Genomic DNA, 21,152 nt, shown 5'->3' with positions numbered 1-21,152 from the left:
GAAATTCTAGCCCCATTAAAGTCAATAACAAAAACACCATTGAAATCAATTGACTCAGGATTTCACTCCTGAGGTTTAAGACTTGCAGATATCTAGAACAATCATAAAACACTGTCATGTGTTCTTACCTATAAATAGTTCCCTGCCCCATCTAATGTGGGCAATAGTGATGGGGTGTCCACCCCACAAAAGGCCTGAGCAGATTAAAAAGGGACAATTAAATGTATATGCTTCACCAAAAGAGCCAGGGACAGATAAAGTCTAACTGAAGATGAAGCCCAGCTGGGCAGGGGCAAGCTGGGCTTGTACAAAGCCAGGAAGTTGAGAGCAAGAGGCAGGTCAGGGATGAGCTCTGTGGTCACTCTCTAGAGAGAAAGGGAATTGGCCAGGGACGAGGAGGAATTCTGGGAGGAAAGTAAGCCCTGAGATCCTGCCCTGAACTACAGAGTCAGGCAAGAAACCAAGTGTGATGGAGTAGCCACTGGGAGGAAAGGAAGCTCAAGTTGGCAAATCCAGAAATGAGCCAGGAGATACAGAAGTGAGGTAGGAAGGAGCCCAGGAAAATATCAACAGGGTCTGAGATTGACTAGACCGTGGTTGCGAGGCATAGGGTCCCCCAGCTGGAATCCGGAGTAATGAGTGGGCCTGGGTTACCCAGCCAGCCACTGGGAAAATGGCCCTGGACCTGGACTTAGACCAGAAAACTGCCTGGCAGGGCATATGGATAGCTTGCCCACTGGGACTTTAACCCCCAAAAGGGGAAGCCTAAATAGTGACTTAGTCCTCTGGCCAGGTCATGAAGAGCGAGCAACCCACAAAGAGAGAAAGCCCATGAAGTGAGCAACCAATAGAATGGGGGGCTAGACCAGGCAAGAGCTGATCCCCAGACCTAGTCACAAGTTGTCCCAGTAGTGAGTGAACCATGTTACAACGATATTTAAATATCATTTTAATCTTTACGTCATACAACATTCCCTATTAGTTATTGTTGTATTCATTATCAGCCTACATGAAGCCATATGTACATTAGTACAGCCACATAACTACGAGAAAGCTCTGTGGTTGTTTTCACACTGGTGCATCTTTTGAATTACTTTATCTGAGAAATATCACCTGAAAGATATGGTATATGTAGGGTGGAATATTTCTGTTTATAGCATCATTAAAGTGACACTATATTTTGTCAATGTCTAGAGAAAACTCCAATGAAAAAATGCATGTAGAAATCTTTCCATTATGTGCTTATGTTTAAGAGCAAGATTTACTTTAAGATTTAAAACTCGTGAGTGACATGAACTGAAGAAAGTATGATAGCAATATTTTTTGACAAAGTAATAGTTGATCATTGTTATATCACATTGTGAATGACTAGAAGCAAATCAGATTTATCTGTTGAATGCACAAAATAATGTAGTTACTGCAGATGATACTCTCATACAGCACCTGCTGATATAAAATGTATATCTGCAGTGAGACCTTTAAAGTTAACTAGTGCATTCAAGAAAAAAAAAATCCAACTAATTATTTTCATGGATGATCTTACTTTCACACAAATGAGTTTAAATATATAAACTATGTTATGGAATCTTTAAATAGTAACACATGATCTGGTTCCTGCTTTGCTCACATGGTAAGAACTGACTTGTGTGCCTTGTGTGCCTATTTAAGACTCTCGCAATCTCTGTCTTTGTTAAAGAGCTCGTTAAAAAGTTAAGTTTTTGTTCTCCCCTTCCTCTTTGATTTGTCCATATGCTCTTAGTATTGCTGCCTGTGAATATAGGCTATCTTCTGCCTATTTTCCTCTTGCGGGTTTGGTCTCTGTGTATAAGGGTGGGTCCAGATTGAACCAAAATACCGAAGAATGTCCATATTCTGGCTTTAAATGGGAAATGTGGGTTTGGGGAGTTGGCTAGCAACATTTGAACTCAAATCAGGTCCAAAGAAATTAGATTTTGAAAAATTTCCTTTAACTTAACTCAGGTGCCTAAGGGCAGGCTGTGTCCCAAAAATCCTTTTCTATCCAAATATCACTGCTATATCATGCTTATCACAGTATCTGAATTCTGGCCATAATGCTGCAGTGTCTGGTTAACCTGAACTAGTACCTGGGTTTTAATCTAGGAGCTGGCCTGATTTGCCCTTCTCTCAGTCCAGTTCAGGTTCTAGTTTTGCAATGCCCCTCCAAATTCAGAAGAGTTTTATCTTAATTTAATTTAAATTCAGTTGTCCAGAAGTGACATCACTACATCATCTAGCTCCCCAGTGTTCCTATAGTTAATCCTATAGTGATTACTGGTGACCACTACATAGTCAAAGTGGTTAGCATTAGTAAGTTTCATTGAAGGTATGCTGTACTTCATACTTTCATTTAACCCTTTAAACAGAAGTACCTTTAAAAAGTGCAAGCTTGAAGCACACAAACATGGTAATAAAGTGGTAATACTGGTCAAATTGCTCTTCCAGTAATTCATCCCATCCCTTGTTTCTGGGGTAAAGTAAGTAGCACATTAGTTTTACATTTAAAAGTAAGTTTCAAATGCCTTTTGCCAAGTTGTAGCCCAGCCAAGATCAAAATCTTTCTCAGGAACCAGCAGTCACCAGCCCCTCAGTCAACACAGGTAACTGCCATTGGTGTCAAGGTACTATCATACTGCCCTCAATCCACAGTGGTTGTCCTAAATTTGACTAAGACCTATAAGTAAAATGTATGCTCTTCAGGGCAGAGACTGTCTTCAGTTGTTTTCTTATATAAGGCTGACCACATAGTTAATGTTTAACAAAGAAATAATTAATAAAAATAATAATAATATTTAGTAATAATTATCTGAATCTAAAAGGCATTTTGGAAAAAAAGAAATTTTGAAATTTGAGTATTAGGTTTTGAACATGCCAAGGATTAAACTTTAGTTATTTTTTAGTTATGATGATTTTTATGCAGTAAATTCCTCTTAAAGTACCAGTATTTACTTCAATGAAAGCGCGTACCCTTCCCACTAGGAAACTAAATATAAAATGACATACAAATAGAAGTAAGGCAATTCTGAGTGAAGGCTATCACTCTATTGTGCCTGGCTAGCTAACTGCTGCAAACATGGCCCTCTAGCTAGTTCAATCAGATTTTACATTATGTTCCATACATGCTGCAACACAGGCACAAATGAGGCAAATTAACAAAGGAAGTCACAAAAAGCAATAATCAAGTTATGAAGTTGCAATGTTAAAAAATGTCTCTAAAGAAAACAATATGACGCTTACCTACTCATTAGCTCTTGAAAAGTTCCATTTGGTAATGGAAATATAAAGCCATTTATGACTGACTTTAAGTAATCCAAAGACACAAATCCACTCTGACTAACATCAAATGCTCTGAAGGCTTTTTCAATGTCCTGATAGGCTGAGTGCAGCTGAAATGAATACAATTTATAGTGTTTTGTTCAGAAAAATCAAGCTCATGAAGTTTTAAAAACAATAATGTATTTTTACAAGACCTTTTTAAGTGTTCTTCTCTGTAAACTGATCAAATAGGTTACCATGGCAAGCTCTGACTGTCAGATGTTTAATTAATAGGCTCACTACAAAACAGTATTTCCCAATCACAGAGACTCAAGTGACAAGGCAGACAAGTTTCTCACAGAAATATAGCACATATAATACCAGGGTTGGAAGGGACCCTCAGGAGGTCATCTAGTCCAACCCCCTGCTCAAAGCAGGACCTATCCCCAATTTTTGCCCCATATGGTCCCCTCAAGGATTGAGCTCACAACCCTGGGTTTAGCAAGCCAATGCTCAAACCACTGAGCTATCCCTCCCCCAGGGATAATAACTCTACCTCAAAATTCAGGGCTAAAAATATTGGTGGATCTGCCTGTTTGAGACATCTGTTTTAATATACTTTTAAAGACATCCCTAGTGTAACTTAGTAGCAAGCTCCTCTTTATTAAAATGGATCATAATGAATGCTAGAAAAAATGTTAGAAGAAACAGAATGGTTAATATACCTGTTATATAAACATATTGCCCATTTCTTTGGTTATTCTTTTAGTTCATGGGCTGTTACAAAGAAACTAGGGGAGTGCGGTTTTGCTTATGGGACTTACTGCAAATTTCAGTAAAGATAATAGAACAGCAGGAAGATTGGTTTCATTCACCAAAAGTTCAGTCAGTACTGTTTGTTGAATAATACAAACATTCCTTGGGCTTTCCATCACCCTTTTTGGTGCTTTACACTACCTTTTTCTAACCTGTTTACTGCTAAATGAAAACTGCAGACATCACAGGGCAGAGATAATGTATGGCGAGACCTCAGAAGTCCAAAACAAATATCATGGGCTGATAGGGTTTACAGGGTGATGAGATGTACCCAGCCACCAACCCAGGCCTCAATCTGTGTGGCTCTGGAGGACCTACCCTGACTTCAGAATCAAGAACTAAAGGGGAAAGAAGGTCAGGTGATGTCCCTGCAGCCTTAGTGCCTGCTGACCTCCAGCCTACTAGAACTCTCCAATCACTTCAAGGCTGAGGAAGTACAGTTATAGGATTGTACGGCTAGATTTGTACTAAAACACTAACTCTGGTCCATAATCCCGTCCCCTTACTTTCTCTATAGCCTTCTGAGAAAGGAGGGAGGTTCTTGAGGTTAAAGGACAGAACCGACTGTCAGGAGATTTGGATTCTATTCCTCTATCCACAAAATAGGTAGAACATACATATGGAATTGGCGGTGCAAGATCCTCCATGTTGTCCCTCTACCGTGCTCTAGAAGGATCCCCTCAAGGCATAAGGAGTTAACTCCTTCTCCATGCCCCTTCTCCATGCCCTTAACCTCTGTTCAAACTTCCAGCATGGGTGCCATTTATGAGCTTCACACATATCGAACAAGGGACTGCACTTAGGCCACTAGCTTATTTCATGAGCCTCATGAAATAATTGCCAAATGATGACAACTTTTAAACATTACTGAGCTGGGTTGGGATTCAGTCAAGTGATCTAACAGTGAGAAGTGATAGATTCACATACGATTTGCCTGACCCATCGAGTTTCAATATTTTTATTTTGTTTTAGTCTAGAAAAATGGTGCTTTCCTAGGTATTTATATATATTTTTAAAGCTATGAGCCTGGCAAACAAGATATGAAACCTTTAGAAAGTGCAATGAAAAACAAACTGTCATTTCTATTAAGGGCTTTTTAAAAAACAGCACAAATATTATTAATTTATATGTTGAACACCAAAACTTTCTGTGTAATCTCCTCTCTGTGTGATGCCTGGCTCAACCTCTCCATATTTCAGAGCATTCAGACACATTAAGGACTCCCTTACCTTTTTCCTAAAAGCCATCTCAATGTCATCTAGTGTGCATTCTATCACACTACACTCAGCTGGTGAAGTCTGTAGTGACAGCTTATTCTGTTTTGGCATCTTCTCTTGTGTCTCCTGCCAGTTCGGTGCTGGTAACGAAAACTTCATTTTAGCAAAGTCACTGCTATTGTCACCTTCAAAGAAATAAAAGTAACTGGATTTCTTTTTGAAGACCATTTCTTGTTAAATCATGAGAGAAGTCTTTATGGAAAACATTAAAATAAGCCCAAAATACAATTGATTTGTATTTCTCAGACTGGATTTCTAGGGAAGAATAATAGGTACAAAGCTTAGCATTTATAATAGTGCTTTTTATCTTCACTTTTCTTTAGGAGAATTAATTCATGTAGCTTACAATCTTAACAAATACTCTTATTAGCATGTAATATCACAGAGTATTCTGATAGTTTTATCTCTTTACCAATATTGTTACAGAGTAATTAGGCCCCTAAAAACACATTTTCAGTATATGTATGACAACCCACCCACCAATCTCGGACAGCTAACCTTGAAAGACACTGGTTTCTCTTGACTGCTCCCTTTGTTTCTTTCACATATTCCTAAATTTGTGCTCTTTCATATTGCCCACAGCCCTTGAAAGAGCCTTTAGTTAATATATGCCAAGTGCCCTCCCCATCAAAAAACTTTCCTGTGAAGCATTCAAGCTAGAATAATCACCATCCCACTTTCTGCTTTCTCTGAACTATATTGTGCTCTATATTATCCACACTGTGCTTTTAGAATGTAAATTCTTCAAGGCAAGAGCTCTGGTATACGTCTGGCATAATTTGATCATTGTATAGAATCCAAGCGTGATCACTGTGCTAGACCGGATCCAGATTTTAACACCCTTTCTCACACTGAGTAGCATCTTACTTCTGGAGTACTCCATTTCAATAGGACAACTCATGAAGTAAGGTGCTATTCAACATCAGCAAAAAAAGTATCAGAATCTGGCCATAAATAAATAAAAGTGACAACTGTTAATACTCGTGTAATGCTTTTCATCGGTAGGCCTGGTCAACTCACAAAGTCGCACCTGATTGATCAAGGGCATGTTTTTAAATTGATTTAATTAAACTGGTGCAAAAAGCTATGTGGACCCTCTTAATTCAATTTAAAACAGGTTTATAGCAGTTTTTCTTGTGAGGTCGGTGATATAAATCAGTTTTGAACCAGTGGAAGTGCCCACAAGGCTTAACTAAATTTTTTTTAAAACCTTTTCAAACTGGTTTAGCCAAATCAGTTTTTACATCATTTGTATGTAGACAAGACCTTGAGCCTCAAAGCACATTACAAAGGGGGTAAGTATATTTATCCACATGTTATAGATGGGGAACCTGACAAACAGAAGTTAAGATCCTTGTCAAAGATCACCCAGTGAGTCAGTGTGGTAAAAAGGTGTTTAAGGAACAGGTTAAAAGGGAGACTATGACAGGTCATACTGAAAGTTGAACTGTTAGGCTGGAGGGAGGTTACTAGTGGAGTTCCTCAGGGATCTGTCTTGGGACCAATCTTATTGAACATTTTCCTTAATTACCTGGGTACAATAAGTGGGAGTGTTTTAATAAAATTTGAAGATGACACAAAGTTGGGAGGTTTTCTCAATACAGAGGAGGACCAAAATATCACACAAGAAAATCTGGATGACCCTGAAAACTGGAATAACAGAAACAGATGAAATTTAATAGTGCAAAGCGCAAGGTCATGCACTTAGGAACTAATAATAAGAACTTTTGCTGTCAGCTGGGGATGCATCGGTTGGAAGAGACAGAGGAGGAGAAAGGCTTGGATGTATTGGTCAATCACAGAATGACTATGAGTTGCCAACATGATGCAGCAGTGAAAAAGATTAATGCAATCTGAGGCTGCATCAGGCGAGGTATTTCCAGTAGAGACAGGGAAGTGTTATTATCATTGTATGAGGCACTGGTGAGACCTCATTTGTAATAGTGTGTGCAATTCTGATCTCCCATATTTAAGAAAGATGAATCCAAACTGGAACATGCGCAAAGGAGGGCTACTAGGAAGATCAGTGGAATGGAGACGCTACCTTACAAGAGGAGACTTAAGGAGCTTGACTTGTTTAGCCTAACAAAACAAAGACTGGGGGGAGATATGATTGCTGTCCATAAAGACATCAGAAGGAGAAACACCAGGGAAGGAGAGGACTTATTTAACTTAAGGCCAATTTGGACACAAGAACAAATGGATACAAACTGACCATCAATAAATTTAGGCTTGAAGTTAGACAAAGGTTTCTAACGATTGGAGGAGTGAAGTCCTGGAACAGCCTTCCAAGGAGAGTAGGGGAGGCAAAAACCCAACCTGTTTCAAGGCTGAGCTTGATAAGTTTATGGAGGGGATGGTTTGATGAGTTTATCTACAATGGGATATGGCCCATCTGTGACTGTTAGTAGCAAATATCTCCATTGGCCAGAGATGGGATGCTAGATGGGGAGTTACTACAGAGAACTTTCCCAGGTGTCCGGTTGGTGCATCTTGCCCACATGCCCAGGGTCTAAATGATCACATTTGAGGTTGGGAAGGAATTTTTCCCCAGCTCAGATTAGCTGGTGGGGGGGTTTCACTTTCCTCTGCAGCATGGGGCACGGATCACTTGCTGATTTGAACTAGAGTAAATGGTGCATTCTCTGTAACTTCAAGTCTTTAAATCAAGATTTGAGAACTTCAGTAACTCAGTCAGCGGTGACTGACCTATTACAGGAATGGGTGGGTGAGGTTCTGTGGCCTGCAGTGTGCAGGCGGTCAGACTAGATGATCATGATAGTCCCTTCTCCCTTAAAGTCTGTGAATGACAGAGTGGGAGGTGAAAACCCAGGTCTCCTGACTCACAGACTTGTGCTTTATCCATTGACCCATCTTCTTCCCTAATAAAAGTAGGATTCTGTGAGCTTGCCCATTCGAGTTCCCCTGTTGCTGAATAAAAACATTATATAATAGGAGGAGCTGTGGAACAAACAGCCTGATGACACTGGCCATCAGAATTTCAATTTGGAGGTGAACTGTAATCCTATATCAGTATAGAGCTAAATAGACCAGAGGAATTTCTGCCTTATTAAGAAAAGGAGTACTTGTGACACCTTAGAGACTAACAAAGAAGTGAGCTGTAGCTCACGAAAGCTTATGCTCAAATAAATTTGTTAATCTCTAAGGTGCCACAAGTACTCCTTTTCTTTTTGCAAATACAGACTAATGCGGCTGCTACTCTGAAACCTGCCTTATTAAGAGTACTACATATTTTTCAGGCTTCAGATATAGATACGTATTATAACATTACCACGTGTGATAATAATTCTGATTCTACTGAGAGCCTCTTGCAAGGTGTTTGATATGCTCAGCTGACGTCAGTGGGAGTTGACGGTGTTCAGCTACTTTCAGCACCAGGCCCAATTTAATTAACCACTCCAGTGCACCATCTTCAATGTCTCTTCTCCCACTACATCCACCCTTCTCCTCCTTTTATCTTTCTAGTTTACCCATTCTGATCTCTACCCTAAATACTGCCCTATGTTTACTAGGTGAATGGGTTTATCTAAGATAATGTTCACCTTTACAACTGCTTTGTTGATCAAAGCAGAGTGGGATTTGACTTTGGAGCACCAGCTTTGGTTATGATGTCAGTTGGCCACACTATGTAAAAAACCAAGCGCTTAGCAGCTGTGGTTATTTTACCAATTATTTTCTAAGCTATTTTATTTTGTAATATTTCATAAACTTTACATCATTCTGTGTACACACAACCCTGTTTCAGAATGAAGAGGGGGAAAGTACAATTAAATAAAAAAAGATTCTAATGGTATGATTTTCAGAAGTGCTGAGCATCCACTGAAGTCAATAGGAACAGCCTGTACTCAGCACCTTTGAAAATCAGGCTATCCATTTAATGTTGGTTTAAAAATAAGTCCCACTACCCAATGGAAGACTTTTTGTCAGGCAGTGGATCAGTTCAGTACTATGACTGTTGGCTGGGCTTTTCTAGACAACTGTGAAAGGTTAATTTGTTCTTTTGTGACTCTTTGTGAAGTATTAAGTCTGAATAGTAGAAATGAAAGGCGCAATGTTTCAAGTTGGTAGGCTCAAAATTTAGCTTACGGTCTTTTCTTCAGGTTGCAAAGTCTGTGTAATTCTTTATTGGCTTTTTTTCCTCTGATATTATGTTTAAATACTATTTTTTTTAAACAAAGAGAAATGAAAACTCACTTGGCAGAAAGACCAGCACTTGCAAGTAACCCTACAACAACAAACCCAGCTGCATACATCAAGTAGAAAAATAGGTTTTTAAAGAAACAGATTTTAGTTCCAAGCTTCTAAGGGTTTAATGCAAACATAATTATTATTTTTAAATTATAAAAAAAACATATTGACAGTGTCCTTTTCTTAAAATGCATTCAAAAGTCCGTAGACTCTGATATACATTATGGGACATATTTTCAAAAATGAAGGCCAGAAGGTGATGCACAAAAAACATGACTGAGTGTGCAGCCCTTTGATTGTACATACAACCACATTAAGCACAGTACTCCAATAGCTATTTGTACATGAACTCTTAAAATCTAAAGGCATAATTGCAGCAAATAAGCTTCAACTGTGACTATACTTTTTACACATGCACTTGGGTGTCACTTTTTGAACCCTTGGCCCTATGAGCAGTGTTGATACACTGTGGATGAGCTTTTCAAACCACTCTAAGAGAGACCATCCCCTAAATGGCACATAGTTGTCTTGGGCTTCTTTGAAAATTTCAGACTAAAGTTGCCATGTAAGGGCCCGATCTAACTCCCATTGATTTCAGCAGGAGTAGAATCAGGCCCCAAGTGAAAACTTCGCTTTCCCAAAGCCTACACTATACATTCTCCTTATGAGCACCTACCTAGGCATTGGTTTTCTGTTGCATTTTTCTTAATTGTACCCATATGTATACCAAGGTTCTTCAGAAATTCTTTATAATCCAATGTATTCGTTTTACCAACACAGGAATGATTCCACAGTCTGGAAAAAAAAGCAACTCCTTTCAGTGAACAACATTATTCTCTGTCAAATCTGTAGTGAAACATTGGAAAATAAACATATATGATCTTTACAGAATATTATGTAAAAATTAAGAGAGGGAAGGTGGTATTTTTTGCATATACACATTGTATTATTTCCCCCCAGAATTTATATATGTGGTGTGTGAGTCATCTGCATACTATTACTCAATGCCACACTACCATGTGATTTGGCTGACCAGATACCTGATACAAATGTTAATAGATGTGCACAGAAATTAGTTCAATTACATAAGAAAACTATGGAAATTCTTAATCAAAGCCTAGTGTAATCTATGGCAAATGGAACCTAAATTCTATTACAATGTGCCTGGGTTTTGCAGCAGTCAGATCCAATGGGCTGGATATTCTGCAGCAGCTTTATTTGAATTAAAATTTTGAATTTTTTATTGAATTAAATGTGGAAATGAATGTTACAATTAGAACCATATCCCCGGTGTAATTTATTTTTATATTAAATTTTCCAGTCTGAGAAACAATTTGGGATTGGGATGAACATATTTGCTAAATATTTGTGCTAATCAATGGTGAAATAGTTAATAGAATGAACAGTTAGGTTGTCCTCTTTAGATTTAAGTCAACCCATTGAAATCAATGGGTAGTTCACACCTTTCGAACTATGGTTTCAGGTTGGCTGAAGGTTTGTGTGAGACAACACACACTTGATGTTTCCAAGTTTATCTTCCTAATCACTAAAAATATGTAATTTTTTTAAATGAAAGCGGAGATTTTTGTAGTACAATTCAGAGATGCATAGAGTTTAAGGCCTAACTATACCACTAGATCATCTAGTCTGACCTAGTGTATATCACAGGCCAGTTGTCCCTGTATTGAGACCAATAACTTGTGGTACACTAAAGCATATCTTCCCAAAAGGCATCCAGTCTTGATCTGAAGACAACAAAAAATGACAAATCCACCACTTTGCTTGGTAGTTTGTTCCCATGGTTAATCACACTCATGGTTAAAACTTTGTGCCTAATTTCTCATTTGAATTCCTCCGGCTTCAGCTTCCAGTCACTGGTTCTTGTTATGCCCTTCTCCATTAAATTAAAGAGCCTGTACTATTCTCTCCCTGTGGAGAGAGACTCTAAATGAAGCCACCCCTCAATCTCCTTTTCGATAAGCAACTTGGGCAAGTCACTTAACCTCCTTTTACCTCAGTTTCCCCATCTATAAAAGTGGGATATAGTGCCTACATACCCAAAGGAATAACTAGTTAATATTTGTACAGTGGTTCAAAATCTGTAAAGCATGACAGAAAAACTTATTAATAATAACATGGATAGACCATCTTCCAATTTGAAGCAAACTTCCCTGTACAAATTCAAAATAAAGGAAATACTTCACAAACATTGTGTGACTGGCTTATTTGAACACTGACAGTCCAATCATGACAAAAAAAGCCATGTTAAAGATCAGGTTAATGCTATATCTTGGTATAAATGACATGTCACTCATGATATATCTGTTTGCAATTCATACTTTTTTGGAGCTCAGTTTTTGTAACATTCAAATACTGTTAAACCCAGATATACACACAAATTATCAAAAATGAACACTTCACTCATTATCTACCACTAAAAACAAAAGTGACAGTTTTCATCAACACATGGATGCTCCAATTGCTAACACCTGAAAAGCTCCATCCCCCATAAGCTGTATTGTTACTGATATCAGGCAGTGTCTGGTGATTGAACAAGAAGGCTTTTTCTGGATTTTCATATGTCAAAGTTAAAAAATCAATTCCGTCAACCCAAAAATGGAACAACACCACTAATTATTTGTTCAGAACATCATTATGCATTACAAGCTGCTCTTAGCATTGAACCATTAAAAGGGAACCAAAAAACCCAAGCCGTAAGTGTGGATCAGAATCATATGCTGCATGCTTTATCACTACCTTAGGTTACTATGAAAAGGACATGGTGCAGCTTGAAGATATAGTAAATGGAGAGTGAGCTTTTCTTTACAGCATCCACAAACAATGGTGCAAATCCTGCTCCCACTGAAATCAACAGGACTTTTGCCATTGGCTTCACTGGAAGTAGAACTGATCCTTGTATTTACTGAAGGAATTAAATAATGAAACATTCATTCCTGGGGCGGGGGAAACCATGTTTATAGGCTTTAAAACAAGAATTCTTGAGCAGAATCATCCTGATGGATAGACTGCTTTTAAAATTGAAATCACTAAGTGGCATTCCTTTTTATTCCAGTCTCCATGTGGAAAAGTAATAAATAGCCTCACTGATGTTTACCGTATTGTGATATTTATAGTACAGTACTCAGAATTATTTACATAACTTCTTTGATCCTAAAGGTACTATGAATTATACTGGTTACTCATAACTGCAGTGGTGGTGATGCTGGAAATGAAAAAAATAGATTAGATTAGAATGGATAGATAAAATAGGGTGGCAATCCACTGATGCACAGCACAATGAACATACTGTACTCAGAAATGTTGTCCAAGGACACAAGGGCAAACCCATACTTAAACAAAAAGTGCCATCTTTAAAGGCAGGAGTTCTCAAACTGGGGGTTGGGACCCCTCGGGGGTTGCGAGGTTATTACATGGGGGGTCGTGAGCTGTCAGCCTCCACCTTAAACCCTGCTTTGCATCCAGCATTTATAATGGTATTAAATATACTAAAAAGTGTTTTTAATGTATAAGGAGGGTCACACTCAGAGGTTTGCTATGTGAAAGGGGTCAACAGTACAAAAGTTTGAGAACTACTGTTTAAAGGGATGTTTGCTGTGCCTTGTATGTAGTAATATTTCAGGTTACTACGACTGAAAGATGTCAGCTGACAAATAAAACACCTGTATTATTTGTGTGTTTACTTTGTATATTTGACAGTACCATGTGTAGTCACTTTCACTGTTTCCCCTGTATTCTCAGTAATCCAAAGCCAGTTAAAGTCAATGGAAAGTCATTGTCTTAAATGGGCTTTGGATCAGACCCCTAATTAAATCCTGATGTTGCAAACACACATGTGCTTAATTTTGAGCAAATAAATCCCAAATCAGGAAAGTACTAAGGCCCTGACCCTTAAACATTTATGCACATGCATAACTTTAATACTATCATTGATTTAATGGGATTTAAGCATGTGTTTAAGCATCCTTCCTGAATATAAATGCTTTTTCTGAATCAGAGCCATGAGTAGTCCCATTGAAATCAACAGGACTACTGACTTCCTTAAAGGTAAGCCTGTTCCTAAGGGTTACTAAGGGTCTGGGCTGGAGTTATTTTTCCACTATTGAAAAGACCTTTACACAAACATGAACAAGGGAGCAAAAATATCCTTGTACACATTTTAAAGTGTGCATTTTTTTAAAATTTCAGCACATTATTTAAAGAACACCCAATCACTCCCTACCCTTTTAAAAAAATTAGCCAGTTACAGAAGATTCAAATTAAATGTAATGTGGACATAAGGCAGTGCTGATTTTCTAAATATCAAAATTTTGTCATTACTAGAATTATTTTGTTATTTTTCTACTTTCTATTTTTAACAAATATGAATGCTATTTTGTCATTATAATTAAAAAAAAACAAATGTACCCATTATTCTTTCCAGCCCATTGTTTAAGAACATTTCACTTTTTACATAAAGATTTGCTCTGAAATGCTGACAAGGAAAATAACCTTGAGTTATTTGCTGCATAACTGCCAGATGAGTACACTAAAAGTGCCAGGGGACAACTTCATCTTGAGCATCTGACTCTTAAGAAAAATCTTCTATGTGTGGTATTTAAGAATTGGTACTGTATCTGCCCACTACCCTTCCTACAATATCTGAGCACCCCTTCCACAATATAGGAGAAGAGATTGCCTTGTTCTCAGACAAATCCAGGATACCAATGAGAGAGTCAAGGTCCATTGCTTTTTGTTAAAATAGCCATTCCAAAACAGGGAAGTGTCAGCACTGATGAGAGGCTTGGATGAGTTTAAAGTCCACTAGGACCATTGGACTGTATAACTGTGAAAGCCTGAAGGTCTAAGTACTGGGTACAGGAGAATGGTATTTGTCAGGTAGGCATAAAGATCTATGGATGGGAGGGAGAAAGCTAGGGACCATTCTTTCCAGGCAAGATTGTGCCGGCACAGATCAACTGGGAGCTGGTTTGCCTTTTTTTGTGAGAGGACAAGACTTCAGAGCTGCCAGACTTTTTCTCTCATTGACAGGTACTTAGTATCATTTCAACTATACTACAAACTACTGACTTGTCTATCTAGAGTAGGTCTGGCCTATCTGAGAGAAAGTTCCTGAGGCTAAATAGTGTCCTTCACACGGCTCTTGGATCTCATGCATTTATATGGAGCCTGATCATTGACTATGACCATTTTCCCAAAAGCACACAGCTCCTTTTGTGTCTCCCACCCTAAAGACTGACATTTGTGGTCAGAGAAAGCCCTCTTTATAATTATAGTCCTGATCCAAAGACCCTTAAAGTCAAGGGAGAGATTCAACACGGTCCCAGAACACCACAAGAGAAGTTTTGTCTTGGGCAGAAACATTTATCAATCACTCCAAGCCAAATATTCAATGGGCTTGGGCTTGAATCAGAAACAGCTGCAGAGTTCTGAGCACAGAGTAGACATGAACACAGGAAACTACCTTGAAGGAGAACACCAGAAGGCAAAGTAGCAGTAGACTCCAGTAGAAGGGACAACACTGAAGACACAGAAACACCTGTATAGCCGTCTTTTCATTCTAAGTTGGTCTGGAAGTTATCTCTCCGGTTGACTAGGCTCTGCTGTAGTTTAGAACAAATTCCAGAGACAAAAAGGATGGTAAGAGCCAGGAGCCTGTTAACTGGGAGGATTGGAAAAAGTTTCAGGTCCTCCAAAGCAAAACTTCAGAACTAGTCTGTTCTGACAAATGCAGCCTTCATCTGAAAAACCCATGCCATTTAAATCTATATTGCCCAGAGCTATTAAAGCGATACAGTATACCAGCCAATTGAGAATCTAATGGTTTAGTTCCTCTATGGGTTCATGTCACTGAAAGTGAGGCTCCTAATATCTAAGGAAACATCACTGGGAACCTCAGGAACAGAAGCCAATTTAAACTAGACTAGCAGTACAGAGGATACTGGTTTCTTTTTAATGCAGCTGGCTTTTTAGGCTCTTTAGTGAGGCAGGATCTTCCATCTAGGCTCTGGCTTTAACAAATTAGGAATGAAAAACAGGAAGAAGAGAGGGAGGAATGATAATATTCTTAAAGAAAAGAAGACCTCTCGGCCTACCTGATCTCAGACCCTGGAATGCTAAAGAAGAGTGAAAGTTGCCCATGGACTTTAGTTAGGGGGTGGCTGTGGATTTTTGGTGGGGACCTCCACAGATAATTGCTCTGAGACTTGGACTGTTAGGCAAAGAAGTATAGGAAGTGCAGCTTTTGGTGTCTTGCCACAAGAGTTACATTTGCTCAGTTTCCTGCTAGCCTTTTCTAGTTTCTCAGCTGTTATCATCTCTCACGGAAAAACCTTTTTAGTTTTTTATTTTATTTTTTTGGAGCAGCCTAGCTAGTCATTGAAATTTCTGGAATGTGAAAGTGGAGGCATTTCACTTGTGCTGATCACTCCTGGGAAGTCAGAAAATGACTAAGGCACTCAGGAGATACATGAGAACACCTGGACTTTGCCATTTTATTTGTTGCCCTTTCCTATTTACCTATGATGTTATACGCAAAAGCCCATTAATAAGTGAACTAAGTTTATGCACTTGGATAATATTCACTTAAGACATGCTGGGTCAGGGGAAGGGTGATTTATGAGGATGGAGTATTGTGGAGGAGGGCCAAATCAGGAGGGCCAAATCGCACCTGGAGCTGCAGCTAGCGAGAGATGTCAAGAGTAACAAGAAGGGTTTCTTCAGGTATGTTGGCAACAAGAAGAAAGCCAAGGAAAGTGTGGGCCCCTTAATGAATGAGGGAGGCAACCTAGTGACAGAGGATGTGGAAAAAGCTAATGTACTCAATGCTTTTTTTGCCTCTGTTTTCACTAACAAGGTCAGCTCCCAGACTGCTACGCTGGGCATCACAAAATGGGGAAGAGATGGCCAGCCCTCTGTGGAGATAGAGGTGGTTAGGGACTATTTAGAAAAGCTGGACGTGCACAAGTCCATGGGGCCGGACGAGTTGCATCCGAGAGTGCTGAAGGAATTGGCGGCTGAGATTGCAGAGCCATTGGCCATTATCTTTGAAAACTCGTGGCGAACCGGGGAAGTCCCGGATGACTGGAAAAAGGCTAATGTAGTGCCAATCTTTAAAAAAGGGAAGAAGGAGGATCCTGGGAACTACAGGCCAGTCAGCCTCACCTCAGTCCCTGGAAAAATCATGGAGCAGGTCCTCAAAGAATCAATCTTGAAGTACTTGCATGAAAGGAAAGTGATCAGGAACAGCCAGCATGGATTCACCAAGGGAAGGTCATGCCTGACTAATCTAATCGCCTTTTAACATGAGATTACTGGTTCTGTGGATGAAGGGAAAGCAGTGGATGTATTGTTTCTTGACTTTAGCAAAGCTTTTGACACGGTCTCCCACAGTATTCTTGTCAGCAAGTTAAGGAAGTATGGGCTGGATGAATGCACTATAGGGTGGGTAGAAAGCTGGCTAGATTGTCGGGCTCAACGGGTAGTGATCAATGGCTCCATGTCTAGCTGGCAGCCGGTGTCAAGTGGAGTGCCCCAGGGGTCGGTCCTGGGGCCGGTTTTGTTCAATATCTTCATAAATGATCTGGAGGATGGTGTGGATTGCACTCTCAGCAAATTTGCGGACGATACTAAACTGGGAGGAGTGGTAGATACGCTGGAGGGGAGGGATAGGATACAGAAGGACCTAGACAAATTGGAGGATTGGGCCAAAAGAAATCTGATGAGGTTCAATAAGGATAAGTGCAGGGTCCTGCACTTAGGACGGAAGAATCCAATGCACCGCTACAGACTAGGGACCGAATGGCTAGGCAGCAGTTCTGCGGAAAAGGACCTAGGGGTGACAGTGGACGAGAAGCTGGATATGAGTCAGCAGTGTGCCCTTGTTGCCAAGAAGGCCAATGGCATTTTGGGATGTATACGTAGGGGCATAGCGAGCAGATCGAGGGACGTGATCGTCCCCCTCTATTCGACATTGGTGAGGCCTCATCTGGAGTACTGTGTCCAGTTTTGGGCCCCACACTACAAGAAGGATGTGGATAAATTGGAGAGAGTCCAGCGAAGGGCAACAAAAATGATTAGGGGTCTAGAACACATGACTTATGAGGAGAGGCTGAGGGAGCTGGGATTGTTTAGCCTGCAGAAGAGAAGAATGAGGGGGGATTTGATAGCTGCTTTCAACTACCTGAAAGGGGGTTCCAAAGAGGATGGCTCTAGACTGTTCTCAATGGTAGCAGATGACAGAACGAGGAGTAATGGCCTCAAGTTGCAGTGGGGGAGGTTTAGATATTAGGAAAAACTTTTTCACTAAGAGGGTGGTGAAACACTGGAATGCGTTGCCTAGGGAGGTGGTGGAATCTCCTTCCTTGGAAGTTTTTAAGGTCAGGCTTGACAAAGCCCTGGCTGGGATGATTTAACTGGGAATTGGTCCTGCTTCGAGCAGGGGGTTGGACTAGATGACCTTCAGGGGTCCCTTCCAACCCTGATATTCTATGATTCTATGATGGAGATAGAGAACCAGATTTACTGGCATGTCTATTCCTTTGTGCTGCAAACAACCATAAACCCATCTTAACTAGAGCAGTACAAAACTGCTGGTGTAGCAGTGAATCTGGCCCATGATTTTAATTGCCCTCAAAAAGTTAAAGCTTTCTCATCCCTGGAACAGGGCACTAATAGCTTTCCCTCAATGCACTATCATCATTAATGATGTCACCCATGTACTTTCAGTGGAGAATAGACTCCAAGATGCTTAATGGTCCATCCTAATAAGGAATTCAGGTACAGTTTGGTTACATATAAAATCTCTCAAGTTTAACAGGCTTCTTTAGGAGAACGTAACTGTAGTTTTGTGATTTTTACTAAGCAAGATAGGATGAAAGCAATTTTTAAAAGAAGTAATTCATTATTTCTGATCTTCTGTTCTCCAATATAAAGGTGAATCTGTATCATTATTTTATATGTTAAGCTTCAGAAGTTTTATCTGAAACATCGTCATTGTTGAACATTTAAAGAAAAACCCAAATAAAAATCTGTGATCTTTTTTATTATTCAGTACTTATGGAGATCTAGTAACATTTTTTATAGATTTACTACCTTTCAGATTTCAGTGCCAAACACAAGCTTTATTGTCAAATAAAGCATTGTTTTGTTTGTTGATTGCTGGCTTTAGAAGAGTATTGCTTCTGTTCTATAATTGCATGTACAAAATTATTTAATTGGTTTTGTTGGGATGTAATTCTGGAGAATGTCCCAGTCAGAAAAGATATAAAAATTGAAACAGTAAGCCCAACCAGCAAAGACAGGCTAAAAATTATTTTGGAGGTTGCTTGTGGTGGGGACAGGGGGACCAACAACAAAAGAACGGCCCATCCTAATTTGTTTAATTTTCCTTTAGGCCCTTATCCAACAGAAAACAGCCTCCAAGATTGCTGCTGACAAAAGCTCCATGGACCTTATGGCGTATGCATCCGTGAAAGCAGTTCCAAATTCCAAGAGGATATATTGGAAACTGCCATGTGGTAAACACACAGCTAGATTCTCCTCTGTTCGTGGTGTTAATTATACCTACCTCCACCAGCTGATATTCCTGAATTCCAGGGGCAATTCACCTGCCCTCTTTCAAAATTTCCACCGAAGAGGAGCAGCTTTAAATCACAGCCAGGGCTCCACAGGAATCCACAAGCAAAGAATGGTAAAGAGATGCACGGAATTAGTGTATCCTCCAGTTGCCTTGGATGCCCATCCTCCTGGGGCAGTTTAGCCCACCTTAGGACTGCAGGCACTGCCTTTTGAAGACCCCCAGTAGAATAGAGGCAGTGGCCACTTTTCACTTCCACACCTGCCCTCTGACAGAGGTACCTCTGCTAGGGTTTATGACAGTAAAAGCTGGCAGGGACCCTGGAATCATAATGCCAAAAGTATCAAGTGGACACTTAATTAATACTTAGCACTTACAGGGCAGAGCGTATTATATTTTAAACTCCTGTACAATCATTAATTAATCAATCCTCATATCACCCCAGTGAGGTAAGTATAATTATCCCCTTATACAGGCGGGGAAACTAAGCACAGAAAGGTTAAGTGATTTGCCTGAGGTTACCAAGCAAATCAGTGCTGATCTGGGATTACTCAGTGTTCCTGAATCAAAGACCCACGCTCTGTCTGCTGACTCATATTCCCTTTCTAACTACCCCCTTCCCAGAGACAGAATCTGTGTTTCCAGCTCACTTAATTACCATGCTTGGCAATCAGGCTTAGGGCATGATATCAAAGCTCCAAGCTTTCCCTGACATCCCAATGGGGAGAGTATGTTCTACCCTGCTTGAATAACCTTCTGAAGAGGACTCATAGTTCAAATATCTCCCAGGACTCAGCCAAGGAAAGCAAGAGGATTGAGCAAAAGATTGTTTTTTTCACCTTCAGTGACTGGAGCAAAGAAGGCCACTCCATTGCTCATCTCTTCTCTCCCTAGAACAGGTTCAGATGGGTCTCACTGTTATCACCATTCAGCATGTAATCAGGGTGGGGTGGGAAGGCACCAGCAGTACCATTCCTGGAACTGGTGTGAAGGGGGGAAGGAATGTCTCGTCAGACAATCTTTTGGAGATCAAGACAAAGAGGTTCTACCCCAAAAACACCAATCTCCTTAAAAAAAAAAAAAAAAAAGGAGTACTTGTGGCACCTTAGAGACTAACAAATCTATTTGAGCATAAGCTTTCGTGAGCTACAGCTCACTTCATCAGATGCATGCAGTGAAAAATACAGTGGGGAGATTTTATAGGCACAGAGAACATGAAACAATGGGTGTTACCATACACACTATAACAAGAGTGATCAGGTAAGGTGAGCTATTACCTGCAGGAGAGGAAAAACAAACAAACAAAAAAAAACCTTTTGTAGTGATAATCAAGGTAGGCCATTTCTAGCAGTTGACAAGAACATGTGAGGAACAGTTGGGGGAAGGGGAATAAACAAGGGGAAATAGTTTTACTTTGTGTAATGACACATCCACTCCCAGTCTTTATTCAAGCCTAATGTAATGGTATCCAGTTTGCACATTTAATTCCAATTCAGCAGTCTCTCACTGGAGTCTGTTTTTGAGGCTTTTTTGTTGAAGAATTGCAACTTTTAGGTCTCTAATCAAGTGACCAGAGAGATTGAAGTGTTCTCTGACTGGTTTTTGAATGTTATAATGCCTGACATCTGATTTGTGTCCATTTATTCTTTTACGTAGAGACTGTTCGGTTTGGCCAATGTACATGGCAGAGGGGTATTGCTGGCACGTGATGGCATATATCACATTGGTAGATGTGCAGGTGAATGAGCCTCTGATAGTGTGGCTGATGTGATTAGGCCCTATGATGGTGTCCCCTGAATAGATATGTGGACACAGTTGGCAACAGGCTTTGTTGCAAGAATAGGTTCCTGGGTTAGTGGTTTTGTTGTGTGGTTGCTGGTGAGAATTTGCTTCAGGTTGGGGGGCTGTCTGTAAGCAAGGACTGGCCTGTCTCCCAAGATCTGATGAGTTGTCCTTCAGGATAGGTTGTAGATTCTTGATTA

General features: G+C 39.9%; 1 protein-coding gene across 1 annotated transcript in view; it reads right to left on the bottom strand.

Moving 5' to 3' along the window:
• EFCAB6 (EF-hand calcium binding domain 6) overlaps positions 1-21,152 on the bottom strand; it is a 135,556-nt gene that overhangs the window by 81,343 nt on the left and 33,061 nt on the right. The window contains exons 6-8 of the mRNA XM_077807448.1: positions 10,252-10,370; positions 5,319-5,491; positions 3,256-3,404 (exon numbers count right to left, since the gene is read on the bottom strand). Of these exons, the coding sequence (XP_077663574.1) occupies positions 3,256-3,404; positions 5,319-5,491; positions 10,252-10,370 (441 nt within the window). The remainder of the gene's footprint in view (positions 1-3,255; positions 3,405-5,318; positions 5,492-10,251; positions 10,371-21,152) is intronic.

The sequence above is a fragment of the Eretmochelys imbricata genome, chromosome 1, assembly GCF_965152235.1.
Source record: "Eretmochelys imbricata isolate rEreImb1 chromosome 1, rEreImb1.hap1, whole genome shotgun sequence".
Lineage (NCBI taxonomy): Eukaryota > Metazoa > Chordata > Testudines > Cheloniidae > Eretmochelys > Eretmochelys imbricata.
Note: the sequence above shows the minus strand (reverse complement) of the source record. Positions and strands in the feature narration are given on the sequence as shown.